The sequence below is a fragment of the Rhinopithecus bieti genome, unplaced genomic scaffold, assembly GCF_001698545.2.
Source record: "Rhinopithecus bieti isolate Rb0 unplaced genomic scaffold, ASM169854v2 scaffold_11161, whole genome shotgun sequence".
NCBI lineage: Eukaryota > Metazoa > Chordata > Mammalia > Primates > Cercopithecidae > Rhinopithecus > Rhinopithecus bieti.
This window is the reverse complement of record NW_016806937.1, coordinates 508,957-529,469: the sequence shown is the minus strand read 5'-3', so window position 1 is coordinate 529,469 and position 20,513 is coordinate 508,957. Positions and strand designations below refer to the sequence as shown.

General features: G+C 44.8%; 1 protein-coding gene across 2 annotated transcripts in view; it reads left to right on the top strand.

Annotated features, from left to right (window-relative positions):
* The window catches only part of AMFR (autocrine motility factor receptor), a 62,682-nt gene extending 42,422 nt beyond the window's left edge, over nucleotides 1-20,260 (top strand). For both annotated transcript variants that reach the window (XM_017878771.1, XM_017878772.1), the window contains exons 11-14: nucleotides 12,694-12,828; nucleotides 14,491-14,574; nucleotides 17,607-17,791; nucleotides 18,658-20,260. In XM_017878771.1, coding sequence (XP_017734260.1) covers nucleotides 12,694-12,828; nucleotides 14,491-14,574; nucleotides 17,607-17,791; nucleotides 18,658-18,805 — 552 coding nt within the window. In that variant the 3' untranslated portion in view covers nucleotides 18,806-20,260. The remainder of the gene's footprint in view (nucleotides 1-12,693; nucleotides 12,829-14,490; nucleotides 14,575-17,606; nucleotides 17,792-18,657) is intronic.
* The last annotated feature ends 253 nt before the right edge of the window (nucleotides 20,261-20,513 follow it).

Here is a 20,513-nt window from a genome sequence, read left to right as displayed (position 1 = left end):
AAAAAAAAAAAAAAAAAAAAAAGAAGAAAAGAAAATCCCATTTTCTGAGGAGAAATTCAAACTGGCTGCAGAAATTTGTATAAGTAACCAGGGGCTGAATGTTAATCTCCAAGACAATGGGGAAAATATCTGCAGGGCGTCTTCACAGCAGCCCCTCTCATCACAGGCCCAGAGGCCTAGGAGGAAAACATGGTTTCGTGGGTGGGGCTCAGGGTCCCTGTGCTGTGTGCAGCCTAGGGACTTGGTGCCCTATGTCTCAGCTGCTCCAGCCATGGCTGAAAGGCGCCAATGTACAGCTTGGGCCTCTGGCTTCAGAGGGTGCAAGCCCCAAGCCTTGGCAGCCTTCAGGCTGCAAGTGCACAGAAGTCAAGAATTGGGGTTTGGGAACCTTTGCCTAGATTTCAGAAGATGTATGGAAACACCTGGATGCCCAGGCAGAAGTTTGGCGTAGGGGCGGGGCGGGGCCTTCATGGAGAACCTCTGCTAGGGCAGTGCGGAAGGGAAATGTGGGATCAGAGCCCCTACACAGAGTCCTTGCTGGGGCACCGCCTAGTGGAGCTGTGAGAGGAGGGCCACTGTCCTCCAGACCCCAGAATGGTAGATCTGCTGACAGCTTGCACTGTGCACCTGGAAAAGCTGCAGACACTCAACGCCAGTCCGTGAAAGCAGCCGAGAGGGAGGCTGTACCCTGCACAGCAGCCACAGGGGTGGAGCTGCCCAAGACCATGGAAACCCATCTCTTGCAGTCAGCGTGACCCAGATGTGAGACATGGATTCAAAGGAGATCATTTTGGAGCTTTAAGGTTTGACTGCCGTACCTTATTTCGGACTTGCATGTGGCCTGTAGCCCTTTTGTTTTGGCCAATTTCTCCCATTTGGAATGGCTGTATTTACCCAATGCGTATATCCCTATTGTATCTAGGAAGTAGCTAACTTGCTGTTGATTTTACAGACTCATAGACAGAAGGGACTTGCCTTATCTCAGATGAGATGTTGGACTGTGGACTTTTGAATTAATGCTGAAATAAGTTAACACTTTGGGGGACTGTTGGGAAGGTGTGATTGGTTTTGAAATGTAAGGACATGAGATTTGGGAGGGGCCGGGGCGGGATGATATGGTTGACTGTGTCCCCACCCCAGACTCATCTTTTTTTTTATTTTTTTATTTTTTTATTTATTTTAATTTTTTTATTTTTTATTTTTTTTTTGAGACAGAGTCNGCTTGAGCCACTGTGCCCGGCCAGACTCATCTTGAATTCCCATGTTTTGTGGAAGGGACCTGGTAGGAGGTAGTTGAATCATGGGGGCAGGTCTTTCTCCTGCCGTTCTCGTGATAGTGAATAAGTCTCACGAGATATGATCGTTTTAAAAAGAGGAGTTCACCTGCACAAGCTCTCTCTCTTTGCCTGCCACCATCCATGTAAGATGTGACTTGCTCCTCCTTGCCTTCTGCCATGATCCTGAGGCCTTCCCAGCCATGTGGAACTGTAAGTTGATTAAACCTCTTTTTTTTGTAAATTGCCAGTCTCGGGTATGTCTTTACAGCAATGTGAAAATGGACTAATACAAATGCTAAACAGCATGATTGCTGGATCAAATGGTAAAATTGTTTAGTTTTCTTAGAAGCTGCCAAATTGCCCTCCGGAGTGGCTGTATCATCTTGCGTTCTCACCAGCAGTGAATGAGAGTTCCCATTACTCTACATCCTCCAGCATTTGGTGTTGTCAGTGTTCCAGATTTTGGCTATTCTAATATATATGTAGTGGCGTCTTGTTTTAATTTGCATTTATCTAATGACATATGATGTGGAGCAACCTGTTATATTGTTATTTGCCATTTGTATATCTATCTTTGGTGAAGTATCTATTAAGTTCTTATACCCATTTTTTTGACGAGTTTGTTTGTTTTTTTATTGTTGAGCTTTAAAAATTCTTTGTATATTTTGGATAGCAGTCCTTTATCAGATGTGTCTTTTACAAGTATTTTCTCCCAGTCTGTGGCTTGTCATCTTATTTTTGACACTGTCTTTTGCAGAACTTTTTACTTTTAATGAAGTCCAGCTTATCAATTATTTTCTTTTCATGAATCGTGCCTTTGGTGGTGTATCTAAAAAGTCATTGCCATGCCCTAGGTTATTTATTTCTCTGTTATCTTCTAGGGACATTATAGTTTTGCATTTTACATTTAGGCCTGTGATCCATTTTGAGTTATTGTGAAGAGTATAAGGGCTGTGCCTAGATTATTTTTTTGCATGTGAATGGCCAGTTATAGCACCATTTGTTGAAAAGGGTATCTTTTCTCTGTTGTATTGCCTTTGCTCTTCTGTTGAAAATCAGCTAACTATGTGGGTTTAGTTCTGGGCTCTCTATTCTGTTCCATTGATCTATTTGCTCTTTTGCCAATACCACATAGTCTTGATTGCTGTAGCTTTGTAACAAGTCTTTTAGACAGGCAGTGTCATATCCTCCAACTTTGTTCTTCTTCAATATTGTATTGGCTATCCTGAGTCTTTTGTCTCTTCATATAACCTTTAGAATCATTTTGTCAATATCCACAAAATAACTTGCTGGAATATTGATTGGGATTGCATTGAATCTGTATGTCAAGTTGGGAAGAATGGACATCTTGACAATATTTAGTCTTTCTGTCCATGAGCATGGACTGTCTCTCCATTTATTTCATTCTTCTTTGTTATCATTTATCAAGATTTTGTAATTTTCCTCATATAGATCTTACATGTATTTTGTCCTAAATATTTTGTTTTGTGGGGATTAATATAAAGCATACTGTGTTTTTAATTTCAAATTCCACTTGGCTCGTTTCTGTATATAGGAAAGCAATTGACTGTAGTATTGTTAACCTTATATCTCACAACTTTGCTGTAATTGCTTATTAGTTCCAAGAGTATTTTTATCAGTTCTTCCAGATTTTCTACATAGACGAGCATGTCATCTGAAGAGTTTTATTTCTTCCTTCCCAATCTGTTTACCTTTTCTTGTCTTATTGTATTAGCTTGGACTTCCAGGATGACATTGGAAACCAGTGGTTAGATGGGACATCTTTGTCTTGTTCCTGATCTTAATATGAAAGCTTTGAGTTTCTCACCATTAAGCATGATGTTAGTGGTAGGGTTTTTGTAGACATTCTTTTTTTTTTTTTTTTTTTNTCGCCAGGATGGTCTCGATCTCCTGACCTTGTGATCCGCCCGTCTCGGCCTCCCAAAGTGCTGGGATTACAGGCTTGAGCCACCACGCCCAGATATTCTTTATCACAGTGACAAAGTTCCCCTCTATTCCTATTTTACTGAGAGGTTTTATCATGAATGGGTGTTGGATTTTGTCGAGTGATTTTTCTGCATCTATTGATAAGGTCATGTTACTTTTCTTTTTTAGCCTGTTGGTAATATTGAATTATATTAATTTATTTTCAAATGTTGAACCAGCCTTACGTACCCGGGATAAATACCACTTGGATGTAGTGTATAATTATTTTTATACATTGTTGGATTTGCTAATATTTTATTGAGGATTTTTACTTATGTGTTTATGACAGATATTGGTCTGTAGTTTTCTTGTAATCTTTCTCTGGTTTTAGTATTAATGCTGACCTTATAGTATGAGTTAGGAAGTATCCCTTCTGCTTCTATCCTCTGAAAGAGATTGTAGAGAATTGTTATAATTTCTTCCTTAAATGTTTGGTAGAGTTCACTAGCGAACTCATCTGGGCTGATGCCTTCTGCTGTGGAAGATTATTAATTATGTATACAATTTCACATTGTTCTTGCTTAAGTTTTGGCAATTCTAATTATAAAAAGTGATCTGTATAATATTTCTTGTATTAGTAATTTAGGTCCTTTCTCTTTTTTTCTTAGTTAGCTTGGCTTAGAGGCTTCTCAGTTTTATTGATCTTTTCAAAGGACCAGCTTTTGGTTTCATTGATTTTTCTCTATTGATTCCTTATTTTCAATTTCATTGACTTCTGCTCTCATTTTTATTTGTTCTGCTTACTTTGGATTTAATTTATTCTATTTCTAATTTTCTAAGATGGAAACTTGTTTATGTCTTCTTTTCTAATATATACATTCAGTGCTACACATTTTCCTCCAAGCACTGCTTTCACTACATCTCACAGTTTTGATAAATTGTTTTCATTTTCATTTAATTCAAAATATTTTAAAATTTGCCCTGAGATATCTTCTTTGATCTTTGTGTTATTTAGAAGTATGTTGTTTAATCTTCATGTATTTTGGGATTTTCCAGTTTTCTTACTGTTAATGATTTCTGCCCTAAGAGCAGACATTGTGTAATTTATTTTCTTTTAAATTTATGAAGATGTGTTTTATGGCCTAGCTTGTGGTCTGTCTTGAATGTTCTATGTGAGCTTGAGAATAATGTGTATTCTGCTGTTGTTGGATGAAGTAGTCTACAGATGTTGATTGTATACAGTTGATTGATGGTGGTATTGAGTTCAGCTATGTTCTTACTGATTTTCTGCCCGCTTGAGTGTTCATTTGTGATAGGTGTTGTAGTCTCCAAATCTATTTGTTTCTCTTTGTGGTTCTTTTCATTTTTGCTTCAGTTTGTCTGATGCTTTGTTGTTAGGTGTATATACTTTATTAATTAATTTAATTTAATTAAGTAATTTATTTTTTGGAGACAGAGCCGCACTTGGTTGCCCAAGCTGGAGTGCAGTGGCCCGATCTCGGCTCACCGCAACCTCTGCCTTCTGGGCTCAAGCGATTCTTCTGCCTTGGCCTCCTGAGTAGCTGAGATTACAGGCATGTGCCACCACACCCGACTAATTTTTGTATTTTTAGTAGAGACGAGTTTCACCATGTTAGCCAGGCTGGTCTCAAACTCTTGACCCCAAGTGATCTGCCTTCCTCGACCTCCCAGAGTACTGGGATTACAGGCGTGAGCCACTGTGCCCAGCAGGTATATATACTTTAAAGATGCCATGTCTTCTTGGAGAATTGACCCCATGATCATTTTGTAATGCTGTTCTTCATCCCTGATAACTTTGCTTGCTTCGATGTTTGCTCTGTGAAAGTAATATAGCTGCTCCTGGTTTCTTTTGGTTAGCGTTGGTGTGGTATATTTTCTTAATCCGTTTTCTTTTACTCTGTATGTGTCTTTGTTTTAAAGTGGGTTTCTCGTAAACAGCATTCAGTTAGGTCTTGGTTTTTTTTTATTTACTCTGACAACCTCTCTTATTTGGTACATTTAAGCCATTGATATTCAAAGTGATTATTAATGTATTTGGATTAATAACTACAATTTTGTTAATGTTTTCTATTTGTTGCCCTTGTTTTTTGTTCCTATTTTTGTCTTCCACTCTTTCTCTGCCTCTTGTGGTTTTAATTGAACATTTTATAGAATTCCATTTCTCTCCTTTCTTAGCATATTAGTATACTTCTTTTTACTTGTTTTAATGCAAGGTTGTCCAATCTTTTGGCTTCCCTGGGCCACGTTGGAAGAAGAAGAATTGTCTTGGGCCACACATAAAATACAGTAACACTAATGATAGCTAATGAGCCAAAAAAAAAAAAAAATTAAAAATATCTCATAATGTTTTAAGAAAGTTTATAAATTTGTATTGGGCTGCATTCAAAGCTGTGTGGGCCATGGGTTGGACAAGTTTGTTTTAATGGTTGCTCTAGAGTTTGTAATATACATTTGCAACCAATTCGTTTACTTTCAGATAACACTGTACCACTGCATGGGAAGTGTGAGTACCTTTTGATAACAAAACAATCCTAATTCCTTGCTCCTGTCCCTTGTATCATTGTTGTCATTCATTTCACCTGTATATGAGTACATAAGCACACACACGCACAAGCACACATAAACTGAATGTGCTGTTGCTGTTATTTTGAACCGATTGTTCTGTTAGATTAAGGAACAGTTTTTGTTTATCTTTATACCTTCTTTGATGCTCTTCATTTCTTTATGTGGAGCTGAGCTTTCTGACCTATATCGATTTCTTTCTCTCTCAACAATTTTTTATTTTTAACCTTTTTTGTAAGGCAGGTCTCACAGCAATGTATTCCCTCAACTTTGGTTTGTCTGAGACAGTCTTTGATTCTGCATCACTTTGGAAGGATAATTTTGTGGGGTATAGAATTCTCTGTTGGTGAGTCTTTTCTTAACACTTTAAATATTTCCCTTCGCTGCCTTCTTGCTTGTGGGGTTTCTGAGGAGCTCTCGATGTCATTCCTGTCTTCTTTGCTCCTCTAGAGGTAAGGTGTTTTCCCTCTGGCCTCTTTCAGGATGTTTTCTTAATCTTTGATTATCTATAATTTGGATTTTATATCCTTGGTGTCCTTTTTTTTTTTTTTTTTTAGCATTTGTCCTGCTTGGCACTCTGTAAGATTGCTGGATCTGTGGTTTGGTGTCTGACATTAATTTGGGAACGTTCTCAGCCATTATCGTTTCAAATGTTTCTTGTGTTCCTTTCTCTTTTCCTTCTGCGATTCACATTAAGCGCGTTTACACTTTTTGTAGTTGCCCCACAGTCCCTGAATTTTCTGCTCTGTTATTTTCAGTTTTTATTCTCTCTGCTTTTCCATTTTTTTGAGATGGACTCTTACTCTGTCACCCAGGCTAGAGTGCAGTGGTATGATCTCAGCTCACTGCAACCTCCACCTCCCAAGTTCAAGCAGTTCTTCTGCCTCACCCTCCCCAGTAGCTGGGACTGCTGGCATGTACCACTATGCCTGGCTAAATTTTTGTATTTTTAGTAGAGGTGGGGTTTCACCATGTTGCCCAGGCTGGTCTTGAATGCCTGACCGCAATTGAGCCATCTGCCTTGGCCTCCCAAAATGGTGGGATTACAGGTGTGAGCCACTGCACCTGGCCTGCTTTTCCATTTTCAAAGTGTGTATCTCAGGCTCAGAGATTCTTCCCTCAACTGGGTCCATCTATTAATAAGCCTGCCATGGGAATTCTTCACTCATGTTGGTGTTTCTGGTCTCTGGCACTTCTCTTTGGTTCTTTCTTAGGATTTCCATCTGCCTACTTATGCTGCCCGTCTGTTCCTGCATGCTGTCCACTTTATCCATTAGTGCTCTTTGCATATTAATCATAGTTTTAAATTCCCAGTCTGTTAATTTCAGCATCTCTGCTCTGTGTGGCTCTGATGCTTGCTCTGCCTCTTCAAATTGTGTTTTTTGCATTTTAGTATGCCTTATAATATTTTCATGATAGTTGAACACGATGTACTGTGTAAAAGGGACTGTGGTGAACAGGCCTGTTGTGATGTAGGTGTCGGGGGAGGGAAAGAAGTATTCTGTAGTCCTGGGATTAGGGCTCCATCCTTTAGTGAGCCCGCGCTCTGGACTGTGAACTCAACCTACTTCTCCGGTTTCCCTCCTCCTGTGGGACAGGATAGCTCGAGTGGACTGGAGTTCCCTCTGGTCGGTGCAGCTCTAATCAGACCCCAGCAGATAAGGTTCTGGTTGAGTAGTTTCTCCTGAGGGCAGACGTTGTTAGGAACAGAGTGTCCTGGCTGATTTCACTGAGGTGCTTTTTCCCTTCCCTGTGCTGGAAGCAGGAGGGGATGCTTGTAGGATCACTGTTGGCACCGAATCTCACAGTATTACAGGGGAGCTCCCTCAGCCTGAGTGCCCTGGAATTTTTACCTCTCAGAGTTGTTACACTGAGTCTGTAGCAATTTGTCAGTTACAAGTCAGGTTTACCTCCACGCCCCACCCCCCCCCCCTTTTTTTTAAGACCAAGTCTCGCTCTTTCGCCAGGTTGGAGGGCAGTGGCGAGATCTTGGCTCACTGTAACCTCTGCCTCCCAGGTTCAAGCAATTCCCCTGCCTTAGCCTCCGGAGTAGCTAGGACTACAGGCGTGCACCACCACACCTGGCTAATTTTCTGTATTTTAGTAGAGATGGAGGTTTCACCATGTTGGCCAGGATGGTCTCGAACTCCTGACCTCAAGTGATCCACCTGCCTCGGCCTCCCAAAGTGCTGGGATTACAGGTGTGAGCCACTGTGTCTGGCTGTTTTTTTTTAAGGGTAGATTCAAAAGCACGTCTGGTATGTGCATAGGAATGATCACCAGAGGGGCAGAGATTGATGGGACAGAACAAGTAAAAGAGTCAACTGAAAGAACAAGCTAGGCTAGGGTGGGGAGCTGAGCAGGAGAGAGGGTTGTGAGGAAGGATGGATATCTAGCTACAGGCATATTGAGATTTGGTTTAAAAAGAAGGCGTGGCTCACAGCCAAGGGGTGGAAGCAACTGAAATGTCTGCTGGAGATGGATGGATAAGGAAGACATGGCAAACCTGTACAGTGGAATAGTACTCAGACTTCAAAAGGAAGGGAATCCTCTTGCATGCTGCAGCATGAATGAACCTGGAGGACATTATGCTGCATGAAATAAGTCTACCACAAAAAGACAAATACCACATAAAACGCTTACAGACAGCAGAATGATGGCTGCAGGAGGGCTGGGGTGAGGTGAAGTAGGAGTGTTTCCCTTAGATATAGTTTCAGTTTTGCAAGATAAAAAAGTTCAGATCTGTTGCACAGCTATGTGCCTGTGGTTAACACTGCCACACTATGTAGTCATCCCTTGATATCTGGGGATTGGTTCTAGGACCCCCTCCTTCAGATACCAAAGTCCATGGATGCTCAAGTCTCTGATACAAGATGGGACACTTTAACCCTTAATAGTTTAAGGTAAAAAAAAAAAAAGGCGGGGGGAGAGGGATGCTCTTTGCATATAACCTGCATACATCTTCCATATATTTTGAATCATTTCTAGACTACTTCTAATACCTAATACAATGTAAATGCTGTGTAAATGGCTGTTACACACTGCATTGTTTAGGAAATAATGACAAGAAAGCCTGTGCATGTTCAGTACAGACCCAGCCATCCTTGGCCTAACTATACAGTACATGTCAGTAACAACGTAACACTTGATCCAGGGCTGGCTGAATCAGCCTGTGAAACTCACCTATATAGTGGTACTGAGGGCTCACTTACACTTGACAAATGGTTAAGATGGCAAATCTTACCTGTTTGGGGCCATAATAAAAGAAGAAGGAAGCATGACTCTCCTGGTTCCTCTTTCTCCTTAAACCTCAGCTGGGCTGTCAGCAGAGAGTGAGGGTGACATCTTGGTGCGCATAGGTGGCCTAGGAGTTTGGTAGCCCAGTGCAGCTACTGCTGGGCTCATGGCAGGCATTGTGGGGTTTCTTTGGGGCCAGGCAGTTGTTGAAGCTCTGCAGCTGGACCACCCCACCCGCCTCCTTTACAAAGTCAGACTTCAAGGGTGTGCACCCCTCCTAGGAATCAGAATTCCATTCTTGGAGTTGTTTAGAATTCTCAGGCAGGCCCTGGCTGTTCTTCCTCCGGTTCTGTGATGGTTTGGAGTGGACTATTTTTGGTACAACTAATTTACTGGAACCATGCATTTTTTATTAAGATCTAATAATTAACTTGCTGGATTTTCTGGTAGAAAAGCTTTGGTCTAGTAAAATGGATCTTAGGCATTTTTTATTTGGGAAATGAGGGAGAAGCAGTGTAAGAATAAAGAGAAATTTTATCTGATTTTAGAGGTTTTTATGGACTCTTGCCCAGTTAGGTTTGACCTGACCTGGGAAAATAATGATCAACTCATGTTTACATAAACAAGCCGACTGCAGGAACGAGAAGGCCCTGGGGGCCCTGGGCACTGCTTATCTTGCCAACATTCCACCCCCAGCAAGAGCTCTAAGCAGAGTTTGGTGCCAACCTTTTCCTTCAAGGTCCTGACGTTGACATACTCCCTGCTCCTTCTACAGTCAGAACAACGCGTTCCTAGGAGCTAATACCTCAGGGGGACTTTATTGTGCCTCTAAGGCGATTATTTTTTTCTTCCTGTTTTTTGTTTTAGTTATTAGAACTTTTCCAAAAATAAACCCTTGAATGTAAACATTTATAGAATTAATTTACATATGTGGAAAAAAAATCCAAAGCTGCTTGGATGAAAGTATGGATGGTGGTGTGGCCAGGCCTATGCCTGCTCTCTCTACACATACACCCACTCTAGAGCCCTACTTAAACTCTGAGATGTCTCCAGAGTACAGTTTGAAAACTACAGCTCCAGGGCAATATAAGGAATTTGCATTCTCTCTATATATTTTTTTTAATTGAGACATAATTGAAATAGAGTAAAAATTTACCCTTTTTAACATCCAGTTCAACACATAATTGTGTATCTATCATCATAATCAAGATGTGGAACAGTTTGATCCTCACCCTCCAAAACTCCACAGTGTCCTTTTGAGAGGTGACAATGGCTACCAGCCCTCACTCTTGGCGTCTCCTCGGCCTTGGCGTCCACTCTGGCGGCGCTTGAGGAGCCCTTCAGCGCGCCACGGCACTGTGGGAGCCCCTCTCTGGGCTGGTCGAGGCCGGAGCCAGCTCCCTCTGCTTGCGGGGAGGTGTGGAGGGAGAGGTGTGCGCGGGAACTGGGGCTGCTCACGGTGCTCATGGGCCAGTGCGAGTTCCAGGTGGGCGTGGGCTCAGCGGGCCCCACACTTGGAGTGGCCGGTTGGTGCCGCCGGCCCCTGGCAGTGAGGGGCTTAGCACCTGGGCCAGCAGCTGCAGAGAGTGCGCCAGGTCCCCCAGCAGTGCCGGTCTGCCGGGGCTGCACTCGAATTCTCCCCGGGTGTCAGCTGCCTCCCCGCAGGGCAGGACTCGGGACCTGCAGCCCGTCATGCCCGACCCCGCCCCCTGACCCCGCGGTGGGCTCCCGCACTGCCGAGCCGCCCCCTGCTCTGCCCCGCTCAGTCCCATCAACTGCCCAGGGGCTGAGGAGTGTGGGTGCATGGTGTGGGACTGGCAGGCAGCTCTGCCCACGATCCCCCTGCTGGATCCACTAGGTGAAGCCAGCTAGGCTCCCGAGGCTAGTGGGGACTTGGAGAACTTTTGTGTCTAGCTAAGGGATCATAAACGCACCAGTCAGCACTCTGTGTCTAGCTCAGGGTTTGTAAATACACCAATCAACACTTTGTGTCTAGCTCAGGGTTTGTAAATACACAAATCAGCACTTAACGTCTGAAGGAACAAACACTGGACACACCATCTTTAAGAACTGTAACACTCACCGTGAGGGTCCACAGCTTCATTCTTGAAGTCAGTGAGACCGAGAACCCACCAATTCTGGACACACTTTTGTAGTCACCACCTTCCCCCACCCTCAGCCCCTGGCAACCACTTCCTTCCCTGACTCTCAGCCCCTGGCAACCACTTCCTTTCCTGACCCTCAGCCCCTGGCAACCACTTCCTTCCCAGACCCTCAGCCCCTGGCGACCACTTACCAAGTTTCTTTCCCCATAATTTTACCTGTTTCCAGATGCCATATAAATGGAATCATACGCCTGGCTTTTGAGTCAGACCTCTTTCACCTAATATAATGTATTTGAATTTTATCCATGCTGTGTGTATCAGAAGTTTGTTCCCTTTAGGAATTACATCTTAAAGGAAAACACATTTTTATACCCAAGATATTTTGAGCTTTAAAATGAATACTTTTAAAACATTTATTTATTTGCTATATTTACAGGTTACAAGTGCAGGTTTCTTACATGCATGTATTGTACAGTGGTGAAGTCTGGGCTTGTAGTGTTACCGTCATCTGAAGAGTGAACATTGTACCCAATAGGTAGTTTTCCAACCCTCCCCCCGTCCCCCCCTACCCTCCCACCTTTCATAGTGCAGTGTCTGTTATTCCACTTTCGATGGCCATGCATACTCGTTGTTTAGCTCCCATTTATAAGAACATACGGTATTTGACTTTATGTTCGTGAGTTATTTCACTGAGAATAGTGGCCTCCAGTTTCATCAATGTTGCTGCAAAAGATACGATTTTGTTTTTTTGTATGGCTGAGTAATATTCCATGGTATATATGTGCCTCATTTTCTTTATCAAATCCTGTGTTGAAGGATGCTTAGGTTGATTCTATATTTTTGGTACTGTGAATAGTGCTGCAATAAACATATGAGCACAGGTATCTTTTATATATAATGATTTCTTTTTCTTTTTTTTTTTTTTGAGACGGAATTTCGCTCTTTTTGCCCAGGCTGGAGTGCAATGGCACGATCTCGGCTCACCGCAACCTCCGCCTCCTGGGTTCAAGCGATTCTCCTGCCTCAGCCTCCCAAGTAGCTGGGATTACAGGCATGCACCACCATGACTGGCTAATTTTGTATTTTTAATAGAGACGGGGTTTCTCCACGTTGGTCAGGCTGGTCTTGAACTCCCGACCTCAGGTGATCCACCTGCCTCAGCCTCCCAAAGTGCTGGGATTACAGGAGTGAGCCAGCACGCCCAGCTATATATAATGATTTCTTTCCCTTTGGGTGTATACTCAGTAGTGGGATTGCTCTTTTGAATGGTAGTTAAAAGGAACACTTTTTTTAAAACTAGAGTATTCTAGCCGAGCGTCTCTTGGGATCCAGTTGGTTTTCTGTGTTCTTCTTATGTTGAAATTGATGCTGTCCACAGTTGCCTGTTTGGCTTCCTGGAAAAATACTAAAGAGACTACAGTGTGAAGGTAACCTACCAAATAAAGGTGGCTCCCTTACCTGTGTTTTCAGGGCATGATGCCACATTTACTGCCCAAAGCCTGCCAGACAGTGAGCAACTGTTGACAGTGAACGTTTCTGTGGACTCTGTATTTGTATTCCTGTAGGCTCATCAGATTCAAGAGATGTTTCCCCAGGTTCCATACCATCTAGTGCTGCAGGACCTCCAGCTGACACGCTCAGTTGAAATAACAACAGACAACATTTTAGAAGGACGGATTCAAGTACCTTTTCCTACACAGGTAAAACTGGGGTTTTAAAGCATGATAAATGGATTCTATCTTCACAAAGATTGAATACTGTAGGTTAACTGTTTTAGTTACTTAACAGCTGAATATCATTTATGACTTAATGAAGGGTTTCTATCAACTCTCTTAATTTTGCCTAATGAATAACTGAGAACAGACACACCAAAGATGAGGTGAGTATTTGAGTAGCTTGTTATTCAAATATACACTCCAAACCAGCCTGCCCTTGCCAGTCTAGGAAGTCATAGTGTTGTTTCCTATTGGACAAGGATTGGCAACATTTTTTTCTTTAAAAGGCAGGTAATAAATATTTTAGGCATTTCAGGCCACACAATCTTTGTTGCTTCTCAACTCTGCTGTCATAGTACTATACAGCAGCCATGGATAGTATTTAAGTAAATGAGCAAGACTGTGCTCATTTATAAGTAAGGAGAGTAGAGTAGTGAACTTGACCTTCAGGCTGTAGTTTGCCAACCCCCTGCTCTAGGAGCTGTGCCATTTGTCCCTAGTTGGCTTTGCACACTGGCTTGGTGTTCCCCTAGCTACCATTCATCTATCTGAGGTGGTATTTTTGATTTTTAAAAAGGTCAGATCTCTACTTTGATGAGCATAAGAAGTGTTAATATAGATGAGCCTCTGGCAGGACCATGGAATTTGCATATGACCAGGGAATAATCTACCCCAAATTATTCAATTTTAATATGTAAAAATATGTGGAAATCTATTAATAAAATTCTAAAACCTGAGACTCTTTGAAGAGGAAACAGCATAGACTCAGTCCCATGGGCTGAGATATTAGATTGGTTCCCAGTTCTCAGCTCTTTGACCTGGCTGTTGGCTGTGGATTTCCCTGAAAGTGGACCCTGGGACAAGGATTTGAATGCACATAGTTTGGGAAGTGGTCCCAGGGATCACAGGTTGTGTGTGGGGACGTGAGCTGGGGAGGGGAGGGTGGCCAGTAATGGGTTTGTTATCAAGCAGGTTACCACTGTGGGTAGCTGAAGCTCCTTCCCATTTGGGGCCTCTGGGATCCAGTGCAGAACTTATCCCTTGCAGGAGATGAGGAGCTGGTGTCTTCACAGAGGAATTCTCTCCCTCACTGGTTGAGGTCTGCCTCTGGGGGTGGCTGAACTACCTCATACAGCCACAGAAAGTCCTCAGGCAATGAAATACAGACACTGGCCAGCCAGCACTGAGGTGGTGAGACCCTACTGGCCGGTCCCCAGAGTGTCTGCAGCATTGTGTGAGATCTTTAACTGGCTAGAAGGACAGTAACAGCAGCACCTGTTTCATAGGATGTAAAGATAGATGAGACAGTCATGTCCCAGTTTTCCTTGGTGCCTGCCGAAGTTACGTGTTCAGTCCGTGTTCTCTGCTGTTATCATTGTTTTTGTTGTCTAATTACTGTTATTCAAAAGCAAACTAAATGTGGGGCCAGTTGCTGACTCTAAGACTTGGAACTCTAGGTTAGGCCCCAGGCTCCTTTGTCTTGCTTTTAATCTTTATGGCATTTTAATTTCTGTGGTGCTGTAGACTTCCTTAGAGTTACAGCCTGGGTTGGGTACCATAGCTCCCTCTGCACGCCAGGGTTTCCCTGAGTCTGTGATTTGATTTCTGAGTGACTCTGGATTGTTTGTGGTGCTGTTTTTCTTCCAGCGGTCAGATAGCATCAGACCTGCATTGAACAGTCCCGTGGAAAGGCCAAGCAGTGACCAGGAAGAGGGAGAAACTTCTGCTCAGGTAAGACCTGCACTCTAGTGAGAGAGTTCATGGAGCTGTGGAGGCGAAATGTGGTCCAGTCCCGGCAGTGGTTCTTCCTCAGTCCTGATGCTTGCAAGGCTTAGGGCAAGAGTACAAAAGAAACTGTGCTGTATCCGCCCCAATAATGAAGGGTAGCCAGTCAGGCTGTGCCCATGGTGTGGCCTGTGTTTCCACCCAGGACTGGCAGCCACTCCCTGGGGATTGCCCTCATGCTGGAGGAGAAAGGGATTGTGTTCCCCTGGGCCAGCCCTGCCACCTTGAGCCTGAGTGAGAACTGGTGGAAGGACAGAAAGAAGCTGGGCTCAGGACCTTGAGGGTGCCTGGACACATCTAAACCCAGATGGGGATGGCCTAGGGCAAGCTCTCCAGGGAGCCGAGGCCATTGAGATACCCTCCCCGCCCCCACTCCCCGCCTCACTTGTCAAACTCAGGATTTCCAGATACTTCCGTGCATTTTGCAAAACAGACTGCCTGAGGCTGGGTGGGGCTGGGGGAAGCATGGCTTTCTTGAGAACCAGATCTGTCTATTGGCCCACTTTGGGTGCCTTGAGGTGGCCACCCTAACTCCAAGCAGCAGGGTCGAGGCGCCACCTCCCCCCAACCCCCACCTGCGCCCTCCGCCCTACATCTGTGGTCCCGGATCCCACCCCTCTTCTGTGATTCCCGTTTGCTTCCTCAGTTACCATACTAGTAGTCAGAGCACTTTCTTATGCGACCACAAATAAAAACTGAACAACCCCGCCTTGGCCTTTCTGTGTTGGTGCCGTGCAGGGCTCTCCTGCACACTGGCTTGGGTCTAGGGTGGTGCCGCCTTCCTTACCGGGGTGCACAAGGTCTCCTCTAGAAGCACTGGTGAGTGACACAAGCTTTCACCTCTTGTGTTTTTCTCTACAAATAGGAAACAGTAAACACTACGAGGCCAGTAAACACTACTGGCTTAAGATTTTCATATCCACATCTGTAATTGGATTATGCATCATTTGTGAAATGGTGCATGGCTTCTAAGGAAGGGGTCCATGTCTACATTTCCAGTTTTTGGATAGCTGGCGAAGCTGAAATATGGATGCTAGGTGGGCTTGGGGGCATCTGTGGGTACAGCACATTCAGTCCCTGTCTTGATTTTCCACCTCTGCTTCTAGAGTTAGCATGAAGATTTTGCGTTTTATATATATATATATATATAAAATAGAGGAAAGTATGTGTTTCACAAGAAACCTTGCTGTGCAACATTTTTGGTCATTTGTGAAGAAAAAGTCCTTGAGTAACAGTTAACAGAAACCTCACTGTAGCCAAGTAAGCCCTTCCACTCTCCCTCTGTTCTAATCTCTGCCCTGCCCCGCTCAGGCTGGTCTTAGTCAGGCATGCAGCTGCACAGAGCAGGGGCCGCAGTGGGCGGCTCTTGTCTTTCTAACATCTCCTCGCCTCCTCACTCACTGTTCTTTCTAACCTGCTCTAGGGTCAGGCTTAGAGGAGAGGGATAGGATAGGACAGTGAGACCCCAGCGTGTGTGTGTGTGTGTGTGTGTGTGTGTACGTATGTACATGTGCCAACTATTTGTGTCTGTGTGTGTGTGTGTACCTGTTCTGCCAACTATCCCCCTGTCCCTATCTGGTCCCAGAAACTCCTCCTTTGACCCTGGGCTGGCTACTGATGACCACTTCCACCTCATGGGGGTCCCATTACCTCTCCAAGTGGTCCTTTGGGCAGAGTTGTTTTCAGTAACCTTAGGTTGGTTCCCTTGTGTAGGAGGCCTTTCCAAGCTCCAGAACACACACAGTGTTGTCTGGAGTCAGTGGAAGGCAAGTGTGCTCCCGTCACAGCTCCCCACCTGCTGTTTTTTATTGACTTCTGCCAGTTTCTTTCTGTGGATTTGTCAAGTGTGTGCAGCCACCAGTTCCCCCGTCCTTTGACTCTAGGGGATACGAGTGGTTCTCTTGAAGTTCACTCTCAAGCTTAGCTGAAGGCAGGAAAAAATGAGGGTAGGTCCAGCAGGGGCTCTGAAGTAAAACAGCCTGCCTCTCAGCTGCACCCACCTCCACTCTGTCACAGCCTAGAAGCGGGCGATGGGCTGACCCTGGCCAGCCCAGGTCTGCATCTGGGAGCATGAGCAGCGCAGATGGTCAGGCACCTGCTAGGACGTGGGGGTGCCTGGGCATTGTTGTGGACTTTGGAGATTCAACCAAAGCCAAGGAACCATATAATCCATCCTGTCTCTTTTCAAAAGATCCTTAGGGCTGGGCACAGTGGCTCACACCTGCAATCCCAGCACTTTGGGAGGCTGAGGCAGGTAGATTGCCTGAGCCCAGTACTTTGAGACCAGCCTGGGCAACAAAGCAAAACCCTGTCTCTACAAAAAGTACAAAAATTAGCCAGATGTGGTGGCATGAGCCTGTGATCCCAGCTACTTGGGAGGCTAAGTTGGGAGGATCACCTGAGCCTGGGGAGGTTGAGGCTGTGGTGAGCCGAGATTGTGCCACTGCACTCCAGCCTGGGTGACAGAGTGAGACCCTGTCTGTAAATAAATAAATAAATAGATGCTTAGCAGTTTTTCTTTTTACCTCTGTTTTCAGAGTCAATTGAGGATATAAAATTTGTGCGGAAGATTTGATAAGACTGGTTTACATTTTTGAGCAATTAGTAGAAGTGAACAGAAAATTCCCAGGATGTAAACTCACAGTTGTCATGTTGGTAGCATATTCTGAGAGTGCAGCTTGAAGGTGCTTACGTTTTTCATGCTGGAAATCATTTACTTATCCCGCTGATACTGAACATTCTGTGAGTCAGGTCCTGTTCTTAGTACTACTCAAGCCATAGGAAGCAGGCCTGCCCTCAGGGAAGCTGGTACTCCATTACCTGTAGCTTGTGGTTCCTAGTTTCTGCCTCCCTGCTTGGCAGCAGCCTTCTCTTTGCATCTAGAACTGCCTTGTCTAGGGTGCCCTGTAGGTGAGGAACCTGCTTAGGAGGGAGGCCTGTGCTCACAGCTGCCTCCTTGCTTCCTGCCCCATGTCCAGACCGAGCGTGTGCCACTGGACCTCAGTCCTCGCTTGGAGGAGACGCTGGACTTTGGCGAGATGGAAGTGGAGCCCAGTGAGGTGGAAGACTTTGAGGCTCGTGGGAGCCGCTTCTCCAAGTCTGCTGATGAGAGACAGCGCATGCTGGTGCAGCGTAAGGACGAGCTCCTCCAGCAAGCTCGCAAGTGAGTCGCTTCTCCAGCCCCACTTGGCATAATCCAGGTCAAAAACCAGTGGCTGAAGGCCATTGTCAGGTGCACGTCTTCTCTTTTTAAACAGATGCCAACAGTGAAAAGCCATTACATGCCAACCTAAAACTCAGATTTTAAGCCTGTCTTGAAAAATCCAGAGCATCTGGTAACACTGGCCCCTACTGGTCTACCTCTGATGCTGGTACTCTCAGTTATCTCCCGTGGACCCCTTTGGCCACGCTTGGCAAGAGAGCACTTGTGTGCCAACCTATTCTAAGCCCTTTGTATGAATCATTTTCACAGCTCTAAGAGGGATCTCTGTTAACCCATTCGGCCGACATAGAGCTGAAGAAATGGAGGCCGGAGAGGTTAGCACTGGCCTGGCCCTGGCGTCTGCCTCCCAGGTGTCCTCCCTCTTGACCACTCTTTCAGCCGAGCGTTATGAACACACATGGCGCATCTGTGCGTCACACCCCCATGGTTGGTGGCAGCTGCGGCAGGTGTATCCTGTAGATAGAGGGGGTTTTGTTCCAGCTCTTGAGGACAGGGCCAGTACTGTGTTCATCGAGTGGGTTTGGGCCCCGGCAGACTCTGATTGTGGGGGTTCTGTGCTGTGTCTGTGGGTAGAGGGGACGGGCATGGAGAGACAGCACGGAACAGCACTGAAGGGTTCCTCCCTGGTGCAGAGAGAACTAGCGCCCATCTGTTGGGGGCTGGATGTCTTGGTCATGAGGTGGTGCTGAGTGACAGCTTCATGAAAGGGCCTGGACGTGGGGAGATGTGAAATCAGCCTTCTGGCTGTGTTCCACAGCTCCCCATCTCTCCCATGAGACAGAAAAAACTCCTCTGTTTTTTTCTAGACGTTTCTTGAACAAAAGTTCTGAAGATGATGCGGCCTCAGAGAGCTTCCTTCCCTCAGAAGGTGCGTCCTCTGACCCGGCGACCCTGCGTCGAAGGATGCTGGCTGCCGCCGCGGAACGGAGGCTCCAGAAGCAGCAGACCTCCTAGCGCTCCCTTGCCTTCCTCAGCTGCCTCCTGCGCCCTGTGCCCAGCTGACTGGAGGAGGCCTGTCCCAGTTCTGCCTGCTGTGTGGAGAAGCGGGCTTGACTGCATTGCCGCTGTATAAAGCATGTGGTCTTACAGTGTTTGGACAGCTGACAAATTTAATCCTTCTTTGTAATACTTTCTATGTGACATTTCTCTTCCCCTTAGAAACACTGCAAATTTTAACTCTAGGCATGATCCCTTCTGGTGTTGACTGGACTGCTTGGGGTAGGGGATGATCAGGAGGAAGTGAGCAGTCGCCTGCCTGCAGTAGGCAACTTCAATTCCTGCCTCATGTGTACATCCCACAAATGCAGGTGTCCTGAGCACCACATCCAGTGGGAAGAGTGTCGGGGAGACGAACAGTGTGAGCCACCCCCACATCATGGGGTAACATCTGTTATCAAACTGCTGTCCTTGTTGTGGAAGCACGTAGACTGTGCCAGAGGCCAGGCCCACGGGCTCAGGCACCCCTGAGCCAGCAGGGCATCTTGGAAAAATAACTCTTGGTTCAATACCTGGAGCAGAGGAGGGGAAAGCCCAGGGCTGTAGGGTGTGACAAAATCACCCCTTTCTGTCCCACTATATCTGGGACTGACTTTCGAAATGAGCCCCCAGTCCAAAGCCGGCTTGATTTCCGCGAACACTGGTGCTCCTGCATCTCATGAGTGTGCCCCATGGGTTCCCTCCCCTCTCAGCATTTCCTTGTCCCCTCTGGACCTGCGGGAGTGGTTAAGCAGCAAGCTTTGGTTTATGGTTTTCATTCACTGGTCAAGTAAATTAGGCAATGCTAAAGCCTGTGGGTTTGGTCCTTGAACAAGATGTGGGCCTTGCAAGATGGGAGAGGAAACCTCGAAGGGCTTTGTTAAAGAAATAAAAGAGAACTTTTGTATCTTTCATCCTGGGAGCGCTGCGTTTTCCTAGCTGTGTTCTTCCTGGTTTAATTCAGCAGAGAAGGTAAGGTGTGAACCTACATGCCTTGGAGCAGGCCCAGGTCCCAAATCTCTTCAAATTCTTCACGTTTCACTTTAAGGATTTGAACCGTGCAGTCAAAGGTTGCAGACTTCAGTTTTATGCCCCACTGGATTACTTTTTTGTTTTTTGTTTTTTCCAAACTGTTTGAAAGCTTTGTTTTGTGGTAGTCCTTTTGGGAAGAATCCAGTATTATCTACAATTATTGGCAAAGTTTAAATGTATTTTACATAACTGAAAGTTTTAGAATGTTGAAAAGTAATTGAAAACGTGATAGGTAAATTTTAGGCAAAGATAATTTATTTCAATAAATCTTTCAAAAGCCTTACCTTGAAATGCTGTTAGTAAATTTCTGTGATTTTTTTTAAAAAAATTTTGTTTTGCTGAGAGCATAGCTATTTGTTTTTATTGTAAAGCAACAGTAATAATAAAAAAAAGCAAACTCTACTGATGTGTGTGGCTGGACGCTAAGGCATCTTTTTCCAGAGGTGCCAGTGTTAAACCCCATTTTGATTTGGATTTTGTGTATACTATTTTGGTTGGAGGGTTTTTCCCATGTTTCTGAATTGGGAACTTTTATTTTTCCTAGTAGTGTATGTGGAGAAGGCAGAACTGCATTTTTCTTCCCCTTGTATTTATATCATTTTTTTTCAGGTAAGTGGGTAGCAAAAGATTATTTTACTCTCCTCGAATTACGTTA